General features: G+C 39.4%; 1 protein-coding gene across 3 annotated transcripts; it reads left to right on the forward strand.

Moving 5' to 3' along the window:
* Window positions 1–10,468: 10,468 nt before the first annotated feature.
* On the forward strand, window positions 10,469–23,422 carry LOC131234148 (uncharacterized). 3 transcript variants are annotated; one of them, XR_009165582.1, is made up of 3 exons: window positions 10,472–11,683; window positions 22,715–22,851; window positions 23,277–23,422. XR_009165582.1 is itself a non-coding variant. In XM_058231043.1 (2 exons), the coding sequence occupies exons 1-2, from the start codon at window positions 10,578–10,580 to the stop codon at window positions 21,801–21,803; spliced, it is 1,191 nt and encodes a 396-aa protein (XP_058087026.1). In that variant the 5' UTR covers window positions 10,469–10,577; the 3' UTR covers window positions 21,804–22,165. The 3 variants fall into 3 exon arrangements, 2 of the variants coding, with proteins under 2 accessions (XP_058087026.1, XP_058087028.1); XM_058231043.1 differs by lacking the exons at window positions 22,715–22,851; window positions 23,277–23,422 and adding an exon at window positions 21,719–22,165 and having other exon boundaries at window positions 10,469–11,683; XM_058231045.1 differs by having other exon boundaries at window positions 22,715–23,422.
* The last annotated feature ends 1,004 nt before the right edge of the window (window positions 23,423–24,426 follow it).

Raw genomic sequence — 24,426 nt, forward strand, 5'->3', positions numbered from 1 at the left:
AATTTCAGCTCTATTATCTGCGGACGCGGATTTCCTGCGAAAGCCTCCGGCAGGAAGCTGGAAACTTAGGTGGGCCTACCGTCATGTTTGTCATGAATCCACCCTGTCCACCCGTTTTGTGAGCTCGTTTTAGGAGAATGCACCAAAATTCATCGGGATCCAAGACTCAAGTAGGCATGCCAAAGGAAAAGCTAGTAAGGAAACGTTCCAGGGTTCAAGAGTAATGTTTTACATGCCATTCATGCAGTTAATAACGTCATTCCCAAAAACACAAATATTAGCATGATTCAAAACTGCAGTGGCCAAAGAATATTTCAATTATCACGTTTTCCGTTTACTTGGGGATTAGATACGGTTCATTTTTGGCATTGTGTCCTAAAATGAACTAAAAAAAACAACGGATGGACAGGGATGATTTCTCACAGACATCACGGTGGAACTTCCTGGGAAAGGCTTTGGATAGGAAATCCGAGTCCATTCTTTGTCAACATTGTGACCCACGGGATCAATGGTTGTAATCAGAGCGTATGTCTATCACCTGTTTGGGTAGGAAATGTACAGAACTGGAATAAAGGGTGTATGGCACCCGCTCTTTGGGAAATGAGTCATTGCTATGAGTAATTATGGTCTTAAGCATTATATTTTTTTAAAAATGTATTTTTATGATTTATAATCCATTAGATAGCTAAATGGAACATAACCATAAAAAATAATAAATAATAAATAAATAAATCTTTAGATATAATGTCCCATTTATTTTATCACTTTCTATCAAAGTGGTCACCTTGATTGTTTAATGCCACCTGATTATGTTTAATGCCAGCTGGTTTGCAATTTGGGCTTTCAAAAGTAGATGGACAGCTATCCAGACGGTTTTAAAATACACCCATTTATGAAAATAAAATACACCCATTCATGAAAATAAAGAAAATACATTTAAAAAGTGGTCGATGTGAAAACTGTTTTACAACAGTCAACAGTGACGGGATTGTTTAATGTCGGTTGATTATGTTTAATGCCGGCAGCCCAAAAGTAGATCGACAACCGTCTAGATCATTTAAAAGTACACCCAATTATGAAAATAACAAAAATGCGGCGGAAATTGTTTTAAGACACTGGATTACGACCTGGATTGTTTAATGCAGGCTGACTATGTTGAATCCTGGATGGCTAGTAGTTTGGGCCTTCGAAGGTAAATGGACAATTATATAGACAGTTTAGAAGTTTGTGGACTATGATCTAAATTAATTTAAAATTATAGACAATGATTTAGATTGTTTAAAAATAAGTGGACAATGATTTAAATTATTCTATGACAACTTTTAAGAACTATTTTTATTATTTTCAAAAATAAGCTAACAGATGTAACTTGAATTTCATGAGAAGTGGTAAAATAGAAATCTCATAATGTGGGTGCTTATTTTATGAATTTTTTTGGGTGATTTGTTTTGTTTTGTTTCGTTTTGATTTGATCTAAATAACAAAAAGTGATCCACTTTGGATTGATTTTTGACATGAAAATACTCACCTAAAGTTAAATTAACTCAAGGAATAATAATGAATTATTTGCCAAGTATTTACAATGGAAATAAAAAATTAGAAAGCCCTTAAGTGAGTTGGATACAGACAATATCCATACCCATGTACTTGATTATCATAGTACAATTTTGAAATTTACCCAAATAATAAAATCTTAATTAAATTATGCAATACAGACATATAATATATTAAATTTTACGGTATTGACTTGGCATTGACATGGATGATATGATTGATATTTGTTTAAATGCCTGGGCATTTGTACCTAATTGATATTAGCTAAGTCATTTTTAAGTTCTTTTTCTTAATTTTACTAAATACTTATTCTTTAAATTATTTAATTACATATTAGTCGAATAGCCGATTACCCAACAATCCGAAATATTTCCAACTTCTTTGGATCATAAGCATCCAAATTATATCCAACCTTTTTTACAGTATCTGACTCCTTGTCTGTATCCAATGTCCAAGACGGACATTGGATATGGATATTGCAATATCCCAGCTGTGTCCGACTCATTTACAACCTTAAATAACATGTATTCAACATCAGAACGGGACTAACATGAGAGTGACGGTTATTTATAATTGTGGTCTATGTTTATTAAAATAGTTTCTGTGATCTTCCAATCTAAGAATTTTTTTTTATGTATGGTCCATCCTCACTGGTCTCACAAAATAATGTTCTAGATTATCCTGCAAAAAGATGGGGGCCATATATATATATGGCCTCACCTGATGAATGGCCTGGATTTCCTTGTTTATCCATATTGGCGCATCTGGCACATGGAAGACCCTCAATCTCATGTGCGTTCTGCCAAGAGAGCCACATTGTGATCCACACTTCATCATCATCCGGCCACACAATAGACCTAGAAAACGTGGACCGTTGATCTTGTGGGCGACCACATGGATGGGCTATAGGCCAAGAACAGTAATGATTGAACCGTGAACGTATGCTTATTTCAATCTGTGCGCACGGTACGGACCATTTGCTCTTCTTCGAGTAAACTACTCCTTTTAAGGCTATTAATGATCAGGAGGCCACTAAAATCTGATCACTCTGCCTTTTGGGGTTGCACTCATCCATGTGGTACCCCACCAAATGAGCGGTCTTGATCATGGTACACTGTAAGGAAAGACAAAAGAAGGGTGTCGTATCTATAAAAAGCAGCAGTGCACATATATCAGAGTGAAGTATTTTGTGCAAGCGGCGAAAGTAGAAACAAAATGAGAAATCTTCCAGTGCTCTTAGTTAGTTTGAGACATTTAGACAATCTAATCCATTGATCTATGCTGTTCATTAGCATCAGAACACGTTTGATGGGCCATCATACAAATATCACATCAATCCGAGAAATGTTATCCATTTGATCAATAACCTCTAAAATGGACGGTCAAGAACATTTAAAAAAAATTAGGCCATTTGACAACGTAATCCATCTATTTGTTAGGGTCCATCATGGATTGCTTATGATTCTAAAGAATCATAATCGTTAGGCAATCACAACCATCCCTTCCATGTATTGGAAAACAGATGGCTATCATAAAAAGGCAAAATCAAGGACGGATTGGATCATCTGACCGGTGCAATTTTTGCATGATGGCCAATGAAATGTGTACCGGACGGGCAGTACAGATTGATCGAATGGACTCCCCAAGTAAACTGATGCAACTAGGAGCACTAGAACTTATAGTGCTCAAAGAGCATTGGAGCATTTCTCATAAATAATTAGGTAGTTTGGCCATCTAAATGGTGATTTTGTTATTTTGTAATCCAGTGATATTTTTGTAAAGATATCAGAAGATTTCAATAATCTCACTGGCGAATTGCTGCCTTTCATCTGCCTCCCTTTCCGGCTCATGCCCTGAATCATTCAACATGGATGGACGGTATGGATAAAACATATACATCATGTTGGGCCCTACGTAGCCCTTGATAGGACCAATCCTGGTGTTGAGATAGAGCGGTCCTCATCAAATGGTTTGGCGACCAATTGTTTATTCAACCAATTGTCTATGAGCTAATTAGGTGATTTACAGAGATTAGAGTTCTTCCTCTAATAAGTTCCTTATATGAAAAATTGATACTTACTACTAAAGTGGAATCAGTGACCTAGTTGGGAGCAATAAGGTGCTTAATTAAGCAGCACATTGATAAGCAAGAAATAGGCAATGTCGAAGCTACAAGCTACTCTTGACTCAACGTATGAGCACATATAGACGCTTCCTAAGATTATGATCTTCTTTCAAATTTGACACGAAGACACAAATGAAAGGGAATTACAACTACTATGTACGATTAAGTTGGCCAACCTTGAAGTAAAGACAGATTAAGCTACTCATAGAAGATAGGGGTTCCACTACCGATGAGCAATGAAAATTATAAATGTCCTGGAAGATTGGATAAATAGAGTTCCGCTGGATTGATTAATTAATTGTAGTTGGGTTTTGGATTAATATTAGGATACTTGAATATTCAAACTCTCCTCTACCATTTATAGACTCCTAGATATTGTTGCGAAAATAACCACTAATCACATAGTGAAGTTGTATATCGTTATTTGTAAAGTGGCAATTACCTCTAGTTGATCGTACCATCATCTTGGTTGAATGTGCCCTCATCATATAAACAAACTCATGAATGTGCCTTGATGCTAACATAGCCCTAAGATTACTTAGCCTTACTTAAGAGTCACCTAAGCATCTAACTCCTTAAAGATTTGCTCATTAATAAGTTATTTTTTGTATATCCAGCACATATTGTAAATATCTGGTGTTTGCTACATGGCTAATTTTGTGCCGGTAATCCGGTGCTATCAGATCTTTTCCAAACACCTATTTTTTATTGCATGTCTTAAAATAAGCTCCCAAAATGGATGGATGTGTTGGATTTCTCACAAACATCACACTAAGCATACTTAGCATTCCAATGCAAGAACATCTTGAGAAAGGCTTTAGCAGTAAATCGTGTCGTAAATATCTTCTCTATCCTTCAAATATGCTAAGTTCAGTGCCGTAGGAAAATAAGTTACTAGGGTAAAATTGTCCCATACTGCTTACTCTATATGTTATAGATGTGTGTGCGCCGCCTGTGACCATAAAGCTTATAAGTCTCCTCATCACGAGGGACACAGATTACATAATGTAACTAGGGTTGATACATTAATTTCTCTACATATATATTATTATATAATGGCAACATGCAATGTATGCATTTGAAGCCCGTGATCAATGAAGTAGATAACCTTTCCAAGCGAGAATTCAAGCAGATGGAGATTCTTCAACAAAACCTTCTCTCCTTTTGTACGCGTGCACTCGTGAATTCATAGTACTTTTGGGTGACATGAACGAGTCTCCCGGAGTCTCCCAAGGTGTTGAAGCCAGCCATTTCTATAGTTTTATTTTTAGGCATCGACGTTGATATGAGACCTAAGTTTATTCTATTCATCAGGTTTCAATCATACCGTACTTTAATTATATTTTTAATTTTTTTAAGAGAGAGAAGAAGGAAAGTTTAGCTTGGAATCGTAGCGATTAAAATGGTAGGGAGAATGGACCACGTTTTCCTAGCCATTCCGTTCTCAGCAATGGGTGTACCAGATTTCACCTTTTTCTTTGAGTTTATCTCTTTGAAATTGTATGTTTCTTGATAATAAACACGTCCACTTTCTTAGCTAACATAATAGAAGAAGAAATTATTACAAATCACTTTAATAAAGTGATCAAGTACTATTCTCGTGAGCACATAATCTTAACGAATCTCTTTTAATAACTTCCGTCGCCATCTGATGACTCATCTAAAGCAGATTCAACATCATTACCGTACCCTATTATAATCACCACAACTTTTAATGCAGCCCATTGGAATCCTCTACAAAACCTATGCCTTTTATGGTGGCACCATGGATTTGATTATCTGGCACCATAGAAGTAACCGGTGGCTTCAAATCAGTATTAAAAGCTTGATTACATCCACATGTGTCACTATACTATTAGGGCCTGTTTGGGAGCCTCGATTTGGAACCCCCTAGATTCGGAACCCCCTTTAAACCCTCCTATTGTGTTTGGCACCCAGATTGGAAATTAACTTTAATCCAAAAAGAGCTATGTATGGTATATTTATAGGAGTTTGAATTTAATTAGTAAATCAACTTTAATATATCTAATTAGCGACGTATGTAATGTTTGACACAATGGTTGTAATAAGCCTGTTGAAATATATGCTTTACACAAAAATGATGAAATTTCAAGTCTCGGATGGGCCACATGCACAAGATCATGTCTGAGTGACTAATCAACGATTTTTAACCATTGACTTACATGGACAATATTTGGACAGTGTTGATCATCGTATTAAAGTAATTATAATGATGTAATTGATAATCTAATTGTTTTGGGATATCATTAGTGGGCCATGTCCTTAATCAAAGGCATGGACAATGATCTGAGCTGGCATCGGCCCACCCTACAAAAGGTTAAGGTCCATTTGGATGCAGCTACCACAAAAGGAGGTTTCTTCCCAAACGGGTTTCGGCCTATTTTGTAGGCCAGCTTGCTGAAAACCAATGCCAGTAGGCTTTTGAGCTCCTATTTAGTAGTGAAAGTTCATCCAAACAAACAACAGGAACTACAATTTGCTTCAAATGGTATATAGGCATCAGAAGCCCCTTTTGAAGGTCTAAACGGCCCTTATTTTAACTATGTTATGCTGAAAACTCCACAGAAAAGATTGTATCAGTTGTAAAAGCAATGAAATAAACATTTAATCACATGTTTATCCACTGTCATTGGGCAAGCAAGCATGCTCATTAAAGTTAGTTTGATTCTTTTTTCTTTTCTCATCTTTTGTTGCTTGTCTTTGTCAGAATCAGAGTTTTAGATGCTTCCAGCATATCCCTCTCCTTTTTCTCTCCATCAGTGAGGCACACTTAAGTTGTGTTTGGACACAAAAGTGAAATGAATTGCAAGAGGAAATGACCAAAACAGTAGCTAATATTCAGTACAGATAGTGAAGTAGCCTTCAAATTGCAATTACAGTTATTTCAAGTTCAACTAGAAATTTATACCATATAGAAATGGTAAAAACAAAGATTTTCACCACACTTTGGTAGAAATTCACATTTACTTAACTTCTTATTTGGCTGATTGGTTGATATTTAATGGACGGTTACCATGAAAACAATTAATGATATGAATTTAAGAAAGAGGCTTAAAATAAAATATTATGGGTCTATTTGGTGGATCCTCATGGTAGACCCTCAAATGAGGATCCACAGAAATTAGATAAATTATTAGAGTAGGCTATGTTTGGTAAACAATTTTATGCTAAATGTATTTTTTAAAACTTAAAAATAAACTTAAATTTAGTTGGGAAAAAATGGAAAATTATTATTTGAAGGTAAGCCCTATATGATGGACAGAACCATTGATGGTGGGCCCCACATGACAGACGATGGACATTAAAGGTAGACCTGTATGATGGATAACTTACATAAAGTGTGTGCACTGTATGATTGACATTCAATATCATGGTGGGCCTCACATGATAGTTGGTGGACATCGTATGTGGGTCCTGCATGATGGACAATCCAGATCAAAGGTGAGCCCTACATGATGAACAACCTACATCAAAGCGAGACCCCACACAATAGATAGCCCACATCAAAGGTGGGTCGTGCATGATGGACGACCCACATTGATGGTGGGCTCTGCATGATAGATAGGACAATCAATGATGGGCCCACATGACAAACACAGGACATTAAAGGTGTGGGACCCACGTGATGGACGACTCACATCAAAGGTGTGCACTGCATGATGAATATTCAACATCAAGGTGGGCCCACATGATGGTCAGTGGACATTGTAGGTGGGTCCTGCATGATGAATGGCCCACATCAAAGGTGGGCCATACATGATGGACGGCCCACATTAAAGCTAGCCCCTATGTGAGCCTCGCATGATGGATCTTCCACATGGAAGGTGGCCCCCACATGATGGATGGTTCATATCAAAGGTAAGCCACACACGATAGACAGTCCACATAAAAGGTGGGCTGCACATGATAGATGGTCCTCATTGAAGACGGGCCCAACATGATGGACGGCCCACATTGGACGTTGGGCTGACATGACGGAAAGTCCACATCAAATGTGGGCTTCCCGTGGTGGATAGTTGGCATTGAATGTAGGCCCACAGGATGCGGCCCACATCAAATATGCGAACTGCCTGATGGACGGCCCACATCAAACGTGATCTCTACATGATGGATGGCCCAGGTCAAAGATTGGGCCGGCATGATGATATTTCTGAAATTCATAATGGGAAACAAAAACTCCCAAGTGTAAAGACGTGACCTTCAAGTAGGAGATCAAAACCATTCATTTAGTTTTGACGATCCTGACCTGTCATTGTGTCCCCGGTACAGTTTACTTATGGAAATTAAAAGGAAAAAAAAATAAAAATCGACAATGGCTCACATTTGATGGAGAAAGGTCCATTTGATAGATGTTTAACCAATGAGTTGTGAACCTTAAATAAGATGTGGTTCTATCCAAACCCACAAATTGATAGTGCTGACAACAGGTGGGCCTAATGTTGATTTTTCGTAGAGATGGGCATCGAGTTGAGTCGGACCGAATTAGGGCTGATCTGACTCAATCCGGTTTTGAAATAGGCTTGATCTGAACTCAATCCATCTCAGTACCAAGTCCAGCATGCCTGACCTAATCTCAGTCCGGTCTAGCCTAGACTAATCCTGACCGAGTTAGGTGCAATATACTGGCTGAAATCATAACTCAAAACCTAAATTCACTTGCCTGAATTGCGGCCTCTCCATTCACTACATGGCATCTCATATCTTAGTTTTTTTTTAAATATTTTTTTAATGAGTCGAGTCAGTACCGAGTTGGATTTTGAGTTGAGTTGAGTCAAGTTACTAGGTGACTCGAACTCAACTCGGATTGAGTTCAAATTGGACGAAGTCAACTCAATTCAGATCGACTCACCTACTCGGTTCAGATCGAGTCAAATCTAAATAAGTCGGACAAGTCGAGTTTCCCAAGTCGAGTCATCCCGGCTCTAATTTTTCGTGAACCATGAGGACCAGGTCCAGCCCATTGCCAGCCCTACAAAATGAATGTACCACTTACACCGACCGGGTATACATTCAACGCAATCATGGCTGTCCATCAAAAGGCCTGCGCACCTTTTATGTGCCCTGAAAAAATTAAGCCCATTCAAATTCATCAAGTGCCCACATGCAACGGACAGCTTAGAAAAGAGCTCATAGTCGGCATTCGTTGTGCCACCAAATCCTCAAATCAAAGGCCTCACCAAATCCGGTTGTGGTGCGAGCAATTAGAGACCCCCATTAGCAGCTTGAACAGGAGAGGTGCCAAAGTAACAGAAGGGCAAGATCCGGGCCATTCATCGTGGTTGGGCCACTTGAACATCCCCTCTGGAAAATTCCATGACCTGATTGGGCCCACAATCTGGCCATATTCCTAGAAAAAATGTAGGATATGTCAACAAAAAAAACAAGAGAAAATGATTGTGTCTGCCATTCTTTTTTGATATTTAGTTATTTACACATTGTCTAGTCACTTCGTTTTTACATTTCAAGTGGGCAATCTGAGATAAATGGACTTACACTAAACTTTCACTGTGAGCAAATAGCAACTGCCCAATTAAACAGGGACCACCCGTTTACTACTTTGTGGGCCTCAAACCTGATCTATTTGAGATGACGTGGTCTTGATCTAGGGCCATCAGTTCTTCTTAACCTTGTTGCCTCCAATTAAGTGGATAACACCATTTACCATGTTGGTGGGCCTCACATTTCATAGGTTTCAGATCCTCACATGTGACACCTGTCTGATTATGATCAACGGCTGTAAAAACATGCATATGGGAGGAGTGTATTTGATGTGAGTTGAAATCTAATTTGTATTAAAAAAAAAAAAACACCAAAAGGCATTTATTTTAAATTATTACTAATAGATGTGGACTGGGTACTACCTCCACCAAGACTTAGTTAGAAAGGGATGGTCATGTCATGTCAGGAGCCTTGTAGACCCCAATAGGATGTATATTTTTTTATCCATGCCGACTTCCATTTTAACTAGTCATTTTATAACATAAGCTTAAAAAGGAGGTAGATTGACGGCTCAAGCACACCACACAGCAGCAAGCGATGGTGATTGAACTTTTACTATTGAAAATTTTTTACGGCCCACCATGATGTTTATTTGCCAGCTAACCTGTTTATAAGGTCATATAGACTTAGATTAAGGAAAAACTTAAATAGCAACTTGATCTAAAACTTTTGCGGCTCTAAAGAAGTTTACAATGGTAGATAGGTTTTTAATCCTTATAACTTTGTGTCGTGTGGCTTACTTGAGCTTGACTCTACTTTAGACTTATTCCATAAAATAATCCGTAAAAAAAGAAAAACTGTATGAATAAAACATAGACATCCCTGTATTGTCAAATATTCAATATGATTCTATAAAATTTATTTTCATTCAACTAAAGGACTCTAGCCAATGGTTCCAACAAAACTCCTAACTGAACTATCAGTCTTTGGCTAGGTCCCAGGATAGTAATGAATCCATGTCCATGACAAAGTCATGAGATTTTATTTACTGTTGATTTGCTTGTTAATGCCATTTCCCTCATTCCCTCTTCCAAATACGGTCCATAGTATATTTGAATTTTAAGCTGCAAAAGGCAACCTGATGATTCCAATTCACATGAATTATAAATTATATGGTAATTGGTAGCCCATATCAAATACTACTCTTAAATGTTCAGAGATCTTATACTTAATGCATATCAAATACAGTAATTTTTGTACATGACACATGTATAATGTGGACGGTTTAATTTGAATTTCCTTCATGTATTTCGCAATCGAATAACCCGTCCGTATTAAGCATTCCTGCTCGGCTTCCATACAACGCCACCGCCTTCTTCTTTCTTCGCCGAGGCTAAAATAAAAAATAAAAAATACCTCCAAACTGCGTGAAACTGAAATGGCAGATCATCCCAACTACTCTTCACCTCCTCCAACCCAACCCGATCTCCATCCTCCTTTCCAAAACGAAGAACAAAACCAGTTCACCTTCCGTCCTCCAACCACTTCCTGGTCTGAGGCGTCGCCCCCACCTCCCATCCATCGCCCCCACTCCCAATCCATCCTCCTCACTCCAATCCCCCAACCTCAACCAGTCCCCACCATCTCACTCCCCCACTCCTTCCTCTGTCCGTCGAAGCAGATCTCCTCCCCGTCCGACGCTGCTCGCTTCCTCTCCTCCCCATCGGGCTCGAACTTCCTCTCGTTCATCGCATCCCTCTCGCATTCTGTCCGCGGCCGTAAGATCTCCGACCTTACCCATCTCTCCTCCTTTCTCTCCTCCCTCCTCTCCCTCCTCCAAACCCTCTCCGATTCCGTCGACGCCATCCCACCCGTCCATCAGCCGTCCCGCTATGGCAATCCTGCCTATCGCACCTGGCACTGTCAACTCACCGACACCGCCGATCCCGTCCTCTCCAATCTCCTTCCCGACGAATTGAAGCCTGCGACGGTCGAGATCGTCCCCTACTTCACCGACAGCTTCGGCAACGCGTCCCGCATCGACTATGGCACCGGCCACGAGACCAACTTCGTCGCGTGGCTCTACTGCCTCGCCCGCCTCGGCCTTATCAGAGAGGAGGACTATCCATCCGTCGTCCTCAAGGTCTTCGTCAGGTATCTCGAGCTGATGAGGAAGCTGCAGATGACATACAGCCTAGAGCCTGCTGGGTCCCACGGCGTGTGGGGCCTAGACGACTACCATTTCCTGCCATTCATCTTTGGGTCATCACAGCTGATCGACCACAAGTACATGAAACCCAAGTCGATACACAACCAGGACATACTCGACAACTTCTCGAATGACTACATGTACCTCTCGGGCGTGGCATTCGTGAAGAAGGTGAAGAAGGGGCCGTTCTCGGAGCACTCGCCCCTGCTCGATGACATCAGCGGGGTGCCCGCGTGGAGCAAGGTGAACAGCGGCCTGCTCAAGATGTACCGCGCTGAGGTGCTTGAGAAGGTGCCAATCATGCAGCATTTTCTATTCGGGTCACTCATCAAATGGTACGATTTCTTGGGTCTCTCAATTGGATTTTTCCATTAATTGTCATCATTTTTGTTATAAATGTTAGTAGAGTTATTCTTGACTTGGGCTTCTTTCTGTTTCTTTTTGGGTATTGGTTGCTAATAAATCTCTGCTGAGTCTTCCACTTACTGTTTGAGAATCCTAAGATTCGATGCTTCTTGATTTGTTTATTGCTAAATTTCTTTATTGCCTTTTGTAGCATTTGTATGCTCAATTGAATTGAATTGTGATAAATCAACTCCGTAGAGTGGAATCAATGAAAGTCAGGGTGATGCCATATTAATTCATGATAACGCCAAACCTGTAATTGCAATCTCTATGCGTATATTAGTGGTAGTTTGGAGACTAGTTCCACATTGTGAATGGGAGGGTTTTCAGTGGGTCTGTATTCTTTTATACCATGCTTCCCAGTGAGATGGTTAAACTGGAAAATGCTGGTACCCAAACTGAAACTGGGAAACGTCTGGTTGATTTGTTATAGTCACATCAGTGTCTGTTGGAACGTTCATGCTCTGTTGTGGTTCTTCCCATTCTCTATTTGGGGAGAGCACTGCTAATGAGATTCATGAATGAGATGGCAAAGGGGCCTCACCTCATGACATGGCAACATGGCCATTTATCATGTGGGAGCCACCACAGACTCCCCCAGTCCAAAAGCCAAGCCAGTGCCATTGTTAGGCGAAACACATTTATTTGAGAAAAATGGACTTCTAGAGAAAATGACCAAGGGCCCACATTCTTGATCAGTGGACCTGCCCAATCTCTGGGCCAGGATGGTCAAAGTAAGCTGTATTGATGAATGGTTCGGATCTCTTATGCACGAGCCACATTGGGAAAAGCCCCTTTTGTGTTCCTCATTTAGGGAAAAGTTGTTCTTCTTGGAATTTAGATCTTGATTTAGTTGAGTTGCATTAGTCTTAGAAACTCTTTGAGAATGTGACAGACTAGTTTCTTTCATGAAACAAGGTTTGTGCTGCTTAATGTGCAACTAATAATGCACAAGATAAAAAGAATGTAAGGGGTGAATAGATCATATTCAGTGCTCTACTTCTTTTTTCTTTTTTTCTTTTTTAAAATTTGTACAATACACAAACCAAGTATACCAACAATTAATTTTGGTTTTGCTATTCGTACTTCATTCCTTCCATCTCTAAAATTTACACATCATGAGGCCATTACTTTGGGTAGTTGAAATCGCCATTGGTTGAATAATCATTGTCATAAGTTCTAACGTTGTCCCAGCTATTTGGGGCTGGCCAAAATATCCTCTTGAAATATGGTAATTTGTTTGGCAATTCTAGAGCAAGGTTCATACAATGATCAAGCAGGCTGTTGTCATCAATTAATTATTATTATTGATGAACTTCTGGATATTGTTTGTAGAAGTCTTGAAATTTTGTATCACTTCTTTGACCCAGTGTTAGCTAAATCACCGACCAACATTTTCTCTCCCAAAGCTCTTTGATCCAGATTATGGGTTGTTTGTTATCCAGATCTCTATTTCTAGAAAGCTGAAATTGTGGTTCTATATTAGTGTCAATTAAGTTGAAATGTAAAACTATACTTAGAATGTAGTGACTTCTACTTTGATTAATTCAATAGGGTGCATTAAATACGATACTAAGCGTGTAGAATCTATGATAGTTAGATCATCCCATATATAAATTAGAATATCAATTCATATAGCCTTTCAAAAAAAAAAAGAAAAAAGAATATCAATTCATATATAAAACTACATTGCATATACTTTGTGTATGTACTAGAGCAACCAAATGATCCTACCCCTACTGTTCCACATATTGGAAGAATTAGCATACTGTGTACTCGACCTCATACCACATTACAACTGCTAAACACGGTTTAAGACTCAACGACTCAGACTGACTCACTCGGTCCCAAGTTTGTGGGCTGGCCAAAAATGTTGACGTGGTGCTGAACTGGATCGTACTCGACTGAGTCTGAGTTGACTCATATGAGTTATCAATCCATCGTGCCAAAGCGACCGACCTTCTAGGTAACCTTGCTAGGTTTTTGTTTCTCCTTTTTATGTGTGAACCAATCTTCAAAGTTTCAAGTATATATCCATTTCGCGGGAGTTGCCAATGACAATGCGGATATAATGACTTAATGTCTACTTCTAGTGTACTATTTTTTCACTTTAGTTTCGATTAAGTGAGTAGCCTATTAAAGGTTATGGATCTACCAATTGGGTGCTAAAGTCGCATGTTATGGTACTTTCGTGGTATTTAGGTAGGCTTGGTAGCTATGATATTTTGAACATTAAGAACTTGGATAGCCTGAGTCAGATCCTTAAGTAGCTGGGTAGGGGATCCTCGTCCCTGTGACTTGAACTCCACATCTACGGATATTTTGAACACTAGAGGTATTAACCATTTAGAGTGTGTAATGGACCGTACCAAGTTGGTTATAAACCATAGGGATTTTTACAAGGTCTACTTTAATCACCAAATTAGAGTCCCTTTCCAAATGGTTTTTTTGGGGACCTTTGGTAGCTTTTGGATTTTTATTTTTTTTTTGGGATGAAAATGCCCTTGCATCTATCCCAACGCTTGTAAAGGCGATTGCGTGCGGAGAATGTTCATGCGACCCACGGCTATATTTGATGTGGATCATTGAAACCTCACTTGAGTCCACTGCTAGAGCCATCTGACTTGTTTATAAGGTCACACGGGTTTGGATGAGTAGCCGGCTCATAAGGTCACATGGGTCTGGACGAGGGGAAGATAAATTTCAGCTTGATCCGCACACCTTGTTGCCCTACAAGTTCTAAACAGTGGATGTTTAATCCCCATCATTTCTTGAGGTGTAGTTTACTTGTGACTTGGATATCTCTCATTCTTTGGCTCATGTCTTGACCCCAATATCTTCTCTACCATTTTTTCTCCAAAAAAGACGGTTGTTAAAATACTCTTCTCGGTCTAACGACTTATACCGGTGTCTTGTCTACCTTATTGACATAACAAGTAAAAAAAAAAGATGGTACATGTCTTCACTATACAGGGTTGATAGCGCCTACCGACGTCCGGCATAGGTAGATGGCTTGGGTATATCAGCATAGTCTTCACTATCTAGCAAGCGAAAAGATGGTGTCTCAAAATTATTGACCAATGGATCATATCTTAGTGGTTAGTGCATAGTTTGATAGCCCAAGGATACTTGCACAGCCTTCACCATCCAACAAGCAAAAAAATGGTGCCTCAAAATTGTCGACTGATGGATCATGTCTCGGTACATAGGTTGATGGACTGAGGATATCTACACAATTTTCATTATCTAGCATGCCAAAAAAATGGGGAAGGATCCTGACCGATGAGGGGGTGTAGGCAAATCCCATCCCCAATCAATATCCATTGTTGTGGGCCGCTCATCCAACCCTTTGAAGATGGGTTCATGGATAGGAATATGTTTTGGGGCACTCTGATGAATAGGCTCAATATCACGACACACTATGTTTGAAGGACTATTCAGGGGAATGCTCCTCTCTTGGAGAACAATTGTACACCTCACTTTCTCTATATACATGGGTGTCTGAAAATTTTGATTTTGTCCGTAGAAAAGGATATATGTTAGGACATTTTTGTCGTCTTTGAGAGTGGTTGGAGGGAGTGACCCGCAATCGTGCCAAGGGTAAACAACCTCAATTCTGCCATCATATTCCTCCAATGTTATCTTCTTAATATTGTGCATTTTAGATACGAGCTCTTGGTATGTAATTTCATTACTCACAACAACACATTTTGTCCCCACCCTTATAAAAGAATCTCTTTACTTCATGTACAAACTAATTTCATTACTCACGAGTCACAACAACACATTTTTTCCCCACCCTTATAAAAGAATCTCTTTTCTTCATATACACACTCCCTATCATAAAAAGCATAGGATGGGCTAGAGAGCCATGATTTATAAATATGGGTGCACCTTAAAAAATGTGGTTTATTATGCATAGAAAAAAAATATATAGAAAAAAGAAGAAGATAAAGATAAAAGGAAAACTGCAATTGCGGTTTAAACAAATTAGTGATCATGGTTGACACATTAGAGGGGTTGCGGTTTTGATGCAGTAGGGGTTGTGATTTTGATGTAATAGGGGTCGTAGTTCTGACGTTGTTAGGGGTCACAGTTGGGTCGTTTTAGGGATCACGGTTTGCACGTGGAAGGGATTGTGCTTGTCACGTTTTACGATTCGTGGTTATCACGTTTTAAGGGTCGCAATTGGTATGTGGAACTTAAGATTTACATTATCAATACTCTTCCCTTGTAAAAAATAAAAAAATAAAAAAATAAATAAAATAAAATAAAATAAAAACCACAACTATCTTCTTACTTGTTATGTTGATAGGACAGACAGGATGCCGGTATGAGTTATCAGACCGAGAAGAGTACTCTAGCAACCGTTGTTTTTTAAGAAAAAAAATGCCGAAAAAGATAATGTTAGAGTGAGTATGCCGTGCCGCCAATGTGTGCACATGGGAGAATAGAACCTTTGAACTGCTAGGAGGCCCACTGAGAGCTTCATTAGAAATTTCTCTCATTTTCCATTTTAAAAGTTAAAAAACGGGGGTTAATGGCCCCGTTTTGTGTTTGTGGGGCCTATTATATGGCCTTGGATCACTGTCTATGGGACTCACTATGAGGTTCATGTCTTATCAACACCGTCCATTCATTTTAGCTTTTAAGGTTAAGGCATGCTAGGTATTCTGTAATGGTAATGGTTGTTGTAACGGCCACCATCGTAACCTTTACAATATGGGGTGTAACGGCCGTTACGATCTCTCTTTTTTATTGAAAAAAGAACCCGAAAAAAATGTATCAGCCTCATAATGGACTGTTACTGGGCCATTATGGCCCTTACAAGGGTTGGAACGAGCTGTTATAGGGGTTGTAACAGCCTTTATAGGTCCTTCTTACGTAACGGTCATTACGTTTTTTACGACCCCATAGTGTGTAACGATTGCCATCGTTACCGTTACATAGCAGCCTTTATAGCACACCATAGGACATGATACATGGGCCAAAGAATGAGAGGTATCCAACTCATAGTTAGACAACACCTGAGGATACAATATGTATTGAACACCCATCCATCTTTTAGAACTTGTGGGGTAACAACTTGTGCGGATCAAGCTGGAGTTTGTGTCTTCCTCTCGTCCAAACTAATGTGGCCTTATGAACGGGCCAGATGGCTCTAGCAGTGGACCGAATGGAGGTTTCAACGGTCCACATCAAACAAGCTGTAGGCCCCCACGAATATTCTCCGCACGCAACCACCTTTACAAGCGTTAGGATTCCTCCAAGGGAATTTTCATCCGAAAAAAGTCAAAAAGTTATCATAAGTCTAAAAAAATAAACATTTGGAAAGAGGGTCTAGTTTGGTGATTAAAGTAGACATTGGCTCTACATTGGTAAAATTCCCTAAACCATACTTTTGTTGTTAAGGAAATATTTTAATATGATCATACTTACAAGTTGTAATTATTCCTTGTTGTACAACCTTTCAAGGAAAATCGATCCTTGATTTAGTAGGATAATCCTTGTTGTAGGTATAACCTTAAGAAGTTGGATTTAGAGGATTTACCATACCCAATCCAGTTCAGACAATGAACCAAAGATGAGGCGGGTCCACAACATAGGTAAGCCACACCGTGAGAAACATCTAGGATTGAACACCTATCGTTTAAATGCAAATTTGGGTTTCTTTCAATGATTCAAGTTGTTGATGTAAAAGGGCTCTCATTGGATGGGGGATTTCCATAAAAACTCTCAGATTTAATATTTAAACCTTTGATCATACGAAGGATATAGTAACAAGTCATGTTGAAAGTAAAAAATGACCAAGTTATCAAAGGGTTAAAGTAATCGAGTTGAAGGCTTTTATTTGTTATCCTTCCACCATATAAAGTGAGACTTGATAGATTAACAGCTTGGATAATTGGAAGATGATCCAGATTCAAAGACTAAAGTCCCGACCTATTGCGCTACAATACGTAGGGATGTATTCAGGCAAACTTGAGGACGGGCACCAAAGGAACATGATTTCTTTTAATCCTTGTTGTGGGGTCCATCGCAAAGTCCTTGAAACATCCACTCCGTCCAAGGTATTCTGTAATGGTAACAATGGCCATAACGGCCACCACCATTACCTTTACGATATGGGTTGTGATGGCTGTTACAACCCTCGTAACGGCCATTATAGTCTCCTTTTTTTTTTATTGAAAAAAAAATAATCTGAAGAACCTGTATCGGCCTTGTAATGGACTGTTACAGCCTTTGCAGGGGTTGTAACAGCCTTTACAGTTCATTTTTTCCGGAACAACCTTTACGACTCTGTAACATGTAACGGTTGCCACCGTTACTTTTAACATAACGGCCCTTACGACCTGGTAACATGTAACGGTTGCCACCATTACCTTTACATAACGGCCTTGACAACCCTATTACGGCCCACCATTGTTCCATCCATCAGTTTCGCTTGCTTATTTCAGGACATTATCTTCAAAAAAAAAAAGTTTCACCTGCTCATTTTAGGACATGATCCCAAAAGATGAAGCAGATCCAAAACTTCATGAGGGGGCCATAGAAGTTTTTGATTGGGCTGATATTTGTGTTTTCCTTTCATCCAGATGGGAATCACCTCATGAATGGGTTGGGTAGCATGAAAACATCTTGGTGGGCTGTAAGAAAGTTTCAACAGTGGGCGTTTCCATCCCCATTGTTTCTTTGGATGTGGCCCACTTGAGTTTTGGATTTCCCTCACGTTTGGGCTCATAAGTTGAAGAAATGAATGGATGGAGTGGACATGAGGCAAACATCATAATGGGCCCTATAGAGCTTGGCAATCCACCTGTCAATGATTTTTTACTGTTGTTCTGGTTTTGAATTTTGGACATAAGTGTTACATGTCGGTTAAAACACCCAAACTCCGTGGGGCCTACCATGTTGAGTGTGTGAAATCCACTCCGTCCACCATGTTCTATCCTTGATTCCAAGCTATTAAAAAACAAGAATCAACCTGATACACAACTCAGGTGGGCCACACCACAAGGAACAATGGGGATAGGATACCAACCATATGTTTGATATATTTCATTTCTAACCGCCCAACAAGTATGCAGCAATGGGATGGTCATTTAATTTGTTAAGCATAATTTTTGGTTCATAGTACACCTAGATGGGAAAGCATAATATAAACAGTTTACTTTTGAGTGAATGTTTGTTGGGTCTATGACTTAATGAGTGCCTGCATATCAAGCGCCATGCCCTATTGGATTTGGAGTATGAAATAGCAGCCAAAGAAGGTTATGCAATTTCACCTCACAGCATGTCGAACATCCCAACCTCCATGGGACGCACATTCTAAAAGTGGAATATCAGAAAATCTGGAAGATCAAGGTCCCTCCAAAGATCTCTGTGTTCGGATGGTTGGCGGCAAAAGAGAAAGTGCTGACAGTTGATAATTTGAGAAAGAGGGGAATGATTCTCCCCAACATATGCCTCTGCTGTATGAAGTCTGAAGAATCAGTTAATCACCTATTCCTCCACTGCTCCTTTACTTATAAATTGTGGTATGCTGTCCTTTCTTCCTTCAACATCTCCTGGTGCGACCCTGCTTCAACGGAAGATTTCTTCATAGCTTGGATAGGCTCCAACCTTGGCTCCCAAAAAAACAAAACATGGAATTTATGCTTGATGGCGGTTTGGTGGTCGGTATGGGAGGAAAGAAACCGGAGATGTTTCAACAACATCTCAAACTCAGTGGATATCGTTCTCCAGAAGGTGCAGCAATACACAGCAGAATGGGCCTACTATTTTCTTAACATTAAGGAATGTAATCTGTTTCCTCTTGGAGGAGCCACTTCTCGCTAACTCAGCAGGATTTAGCTCCCCTTTTTGTTCTTTTTGTAATCTTCTTTTCCTCTAATACAATATCGTTACCATTTTTTTAAAAAAAAAGTGGAATATCAGATCCGCTCATCAAGTGCAGCCTAGGGCTAGGGAGCTTAGGTGAGCCATACCGCATGGAAAATGGGTAATGATGATAGCCACAAGACTTCTAGATTTCCAAAAGTATGGTCTCCTTCAGCTTTTGATGTAGCTAGCAATTTCAATATGTGGTTCATTGACGACGTCAAACTTAATGGACGGAGCAGATCTCACACTGAAAACATGCTGAGGCCCACATAGGTTTGGTGTATATGATGCGTGAGGATGCAGATTGTGGGGTTTTAGGTCGGAAGGTGATTTGAATTGTGCCGCTGAGTATGTAGATGCCATTTGGCATTCGTCAGTGGTACTTTGCATTGTTCTCTGATGCATAATACAGGTTGTGGTATGAAATGGTAATCTTTTCTTTCCATTTACTGCAGCAGTGGGCGGGAGAGCATTAGCAAGGTTGATTTTTTATTTCATTATTTTATTTTTTTACAAAGATGGTAATAGCATAGAAGAGGGTTTAAACATGAATTTTGCATGTAGTGTGGATTACATTAATAGAAAATTTTGTGAAACTTGCTTGAAATTTTTGATTTCCATTAGAATATGCGAAACATTTCCAGTTGTTGTGAATTAGCTGTACATGAATTTCTTCTGAACTCACTTTTTATTTTTCCCTTTTTTGAAGAAGTGATTTATTGAATTATGTCATGTTTTGGGAATCTTATGTAAATTTAGAGAAACAAATAGTGAAGCTACTAGGTTTTGTGTTTTTGTAATTCTTTTTACCCCTTGTTTTTGTATTTATATGAATTTACTGAATTCAATGCATTTGATTACATATCAAATAAATGGAAGAAAGACTAAAATTTAAGCCCGTTTACTAATCGGGCAAGGCTCGAGATGTGTCTATGAGCACATGGGCTTGGCCTGGCCCATCTAGGGTGTCAATGGCTTCTCTTTTTTCTTTTTTCTTTTTTCATATATCATTCATGATGGCGTACACTTAATAAATGGCGCACGCCTTGCATAGAACCAAAAGCCCTAATCATGGTCTTAAGATTCGTCCAAGTCGGCTGTGGCTCAGACAAGTCAACTCGGATTTGGTGCTACCTGATCCAGTTCGAAACCATGAGTTGCCACCCCAAGTCACCCCCAATTGAGCAAGTTGGAATGATTCAATCCCCAACTCGGCCAAGTTGCGGCATAACTCAGTGCCAAACGAGTTGGTCTGAGTCCCTGGGTCTTAAAACCATGGCCCTAATTTAATGCTATCGGGATGGTGCATGCTTTGCCAAAGGAATACCCGTCGTAGGCCCAACCTGAACCTAACTAGATAATTACACGGTTTTTTAACTGGGTCCTAAAAGGTGCGACATTCGCCCAATGCGAATCCTTTAAATGATTAAGTTATAAGTATCAACTAAATTGATAAGAACACAAGGTCACCTAGGAGACTAGCCTGCTCATGCATTGCACTGATTAGATCGAATCAGACACCAGTAGGCAAAATAGTTCTGGAGAAGAGTCAGCTCATATTCATGACTTCAGCCACGCAATGGTGTATGAACCTCTTTAATCCAAAATAATTTTACGGTTCCATGAAATCACAGTCATCATCATCTAACCTCTATCCCAAATTGGGGGTCAGCTACATGAATTCTGTTCTGCCATTCCACTCTATCCCATGAAATTACAGTCCCACCACCCAAACATGATAACATACCTGTGACACTTGCAGACAGTGATATAGAGTATTAATTTATTAGGCTATAATGTTGGGCAAAAGCCAAGCAAATGACACTGGGAAAAAGATCACGTGTGCCTAGGGTGCACACTGATGCTCTTGGTGTGCCAATGTGCTTTTAGACACGTGCACAGTCAGATCATCGATGTGGACTTTCTATAGGATGGCCCCGCTTTTTATGGGCCACCATAAAAATCTTATATTAATCAGAGGATGCTGACTGTCCAAAACATCAGCCAGTCTTCTCTACAGCTGTTGTTGTTTTTTAAGCAATCAATGGACAGTAACATGATGGTCATCTGATCAAAATCAGGTGGAGGGTCCGAGCAGGTCAACATCAGCCCAGAGCATCTGAATTATCAGGTGAACCAAAAGGTCAGGCCTGGCACATTTACTAACTGTCCTGACCCATTCACATTCTCATGCTCAGGTCAGGTCTTAGTGAAAAATGTGCCACAAAAAGTGCGGCATACCTAATACATTATCCAGATAGATGATTCAATTGTCCATGTGTTTAAAGGCACCATCACCACCAAAAACATCAGTATGCAGTGTGTATCAATTGTCCCATAGTCATACTTTGCAGCAATTTTAAAGAGCTCCATGTTTCACTTGCTTTATTTCTAATCTCATCAGTACTGATGGGTCCTAATTTGGAACACCTCATCTTCACACGCCAAACAGACCAACATGGCATATGCTGACATGCACGTGCTTGCAGGATCCAGGACATTTATCAGACACCCCATAGTGCGAGCAACACGTGCACATTTAATTTAGATGCTTGGTTGTCATTTTTCTAACTGTCTCTCTGGTAAACATCACCAAGGGGATCACCCGACAAGTGTCCTCGATCCCACACGTGCCATGCTGCCATGTGTGGTGCCTTCATCCCTTGTGTGTGGTGCCTGAATATGGGCATCTGTAGTTGCATTTTTCCATCAAACATTTAATTTGGCCGAAGAAGCCCTCTTGCTCATGTATTTCCTTGCTTTCAAGGTGAAATGATTGCCTCACAATTTGGATTCACGTACCCTGCTTATTTCTGGATTCTGGGCACATCTTTTGGTTTAGAAAGTAAGTAAAGAATTGTTTACTAGCTCTATATATGTAGGATGGACGAATACCAATTTTTTAGAGATGTGCATTATGTTTCATTTGTATGATTATCATACTACTGGCCTTTATTTGGGTTGAATGTCACTTTTGTAATTGCTTTAGCAAAGGTTAATATGGTTCTTTATGCAGCATCTTCAAGTCATTTGCTAGCACAATAAAGAATAATAAATACATCCCATCCTGCTTGTAGGGAGTGAATTGGCAGACAGCTTCAGCAGGCTTTTTCTGTGGAACAAAGACAAGTCCAGAATCTGCATCCGGTTGCATAAATAAGCCTAGATGCTTGTTAGAACAGAGTCACATATAGATGGTCATACACATTCTCGTGTAAGTGGCATCTCTTTTCCCATTCTTGTAAAATTGGTTACACTACACTTCTAGATCACAGTTTTGCAATTTTTCCTTTAAAATCTTTGGCATCCTTGAGAAAATCAAAGGCTTTCTTATATAAGTTTTGCAATTTTTATCTTTTAATATCTTTGACATCCTAGAGGAAAATCAAAGGCTTTCTTATTGGTGTATGGGTTTGGAGATGCATGCTTTTCATATTTTGAATCCATCTCCCATGGCGCAAGTGATGAAGCCCACGAGAATTCCTGGTTTATGTCCAAGGTTGTTGCTTCCCGTAACCTTGAAAATCTGCAAGTTCTACAATAACTTATGGTCAGTAGGAGAGGATGCTAACGTGTACAAGTTGGCTGGTGATACATGAATATGTTGAATGTTACTTTTCTGAGATCTGCTTTATGCAGGATCCTTCATCATAGTCATCCCTTAGAGATGATGTTACATTGTTGATCTTCTGCTGAACTTTGATGGGTTGAGAACTCCTCTGTTGTCTGCAACAAACAATATACACTGCTAGTAATGAAATGACATTCTAGGTCTTGTTAGCTGATTTTGGTATTTCGAAGCATGGGGTTGGGAACAGATTTTTTTTTTTTCCTTCTATCTAGGGATTTTACAAGATGATCAACTCAAACATTGGAATGTTGATAGTCTGTGGTAAACTGGTTCCCTTACATAGAGTTCCACTCTTGTGCTGGTCCATATTTTACCTATACGGGTTAGGGCCTGTTTGCGCACACACCAAATTCATGAATTTGGTAAATTATTAATTGCCCAAGACATGATTTTTTTTTTCTATTAATGTGTTTGGGTTGGCCTTAATTGGTAAATTCACTAATTGCCCAAATAGCAAAAGGGGCATAAATCACAACCTTAGCAATTTTTTTAAAAAAAAAAAAAATCCCCAATTCATGAAGTTAGGAAATCAAGGGCTTCCAAGGTCAAGGTTGAGAACAGTTCACCACCCTCAACAAAAAATCCATTTTGTCACAATTGGTCCATGGCTATGATCATTTTATCAAAGTTATGTTTGATATGAAAAAGCAACTAACTCAGATCCCACATGATGAAAGGTCCAATCAATGATCCTTGTAGCAAAATTAATATGGACCATCAAATTTCCAAAACCTTTGCTCAAATGGCTAGCATCAAAGTATTTGAGAGTGATGGGCAATCAGAGGTGGATCCCACATGATAAATAATAATTAAACTTTATGGATCATCCATTTCCTAGTTGTTGATTGAATGATGGTTAGAATCATCTAATCAAAGTGATTTTTTGGAGGGATCGACAATGAAAAGTGGGTCCAAATGGAGGGTCTTGATCACAGATAGGACATCTCATGGTATAATAAATATGGATCGTCCATTAACTATCAATTGATCGAATGCTCATGTTCATCATGTCGGAGATTATTTTCGTAGGGATGGGAAAAAAAACAATAGGCCCCATATGTCATGGATGGTCCAGATCAATAACTGAACCTCAACTATTATAACCAATATGGATCATCCGTCTTCCTCACCATTGATCGGATGGTTAGGTCTGTTAGG

The sequence above is a fragment of the Magnolia sinica genome, chromosome 2, assembly GCF_029962835.1.
Source record: "Magnolia sinica isolate HGM2019 chromosome 2, MsV1, whole genome shotgun sequence".
NCBI lineage: Eukaryota > Viridiplantae > Streptophyta > Magnoliopsida > Magnoliales > Magnoliaceae > Magnolia > Magnolia sinica.

Excerpts from the sequence above, each read along its gene's own strand:
- LOC131234148 (XM_058231043.1), top strand. The coding sequence starts at position 10,578 with ATGGCAGATCATCCCAACTACTCTTCACCTCCTCCAACCCAACCCGAT. Across the intron at positions 11,684-21,718 it reads TTCGGGTCACTCATCAAATG|GTGGAGGGTCCGAGCAGGTC; the intron begins GTACGATTTCTT and ends GATCAAAATCAG.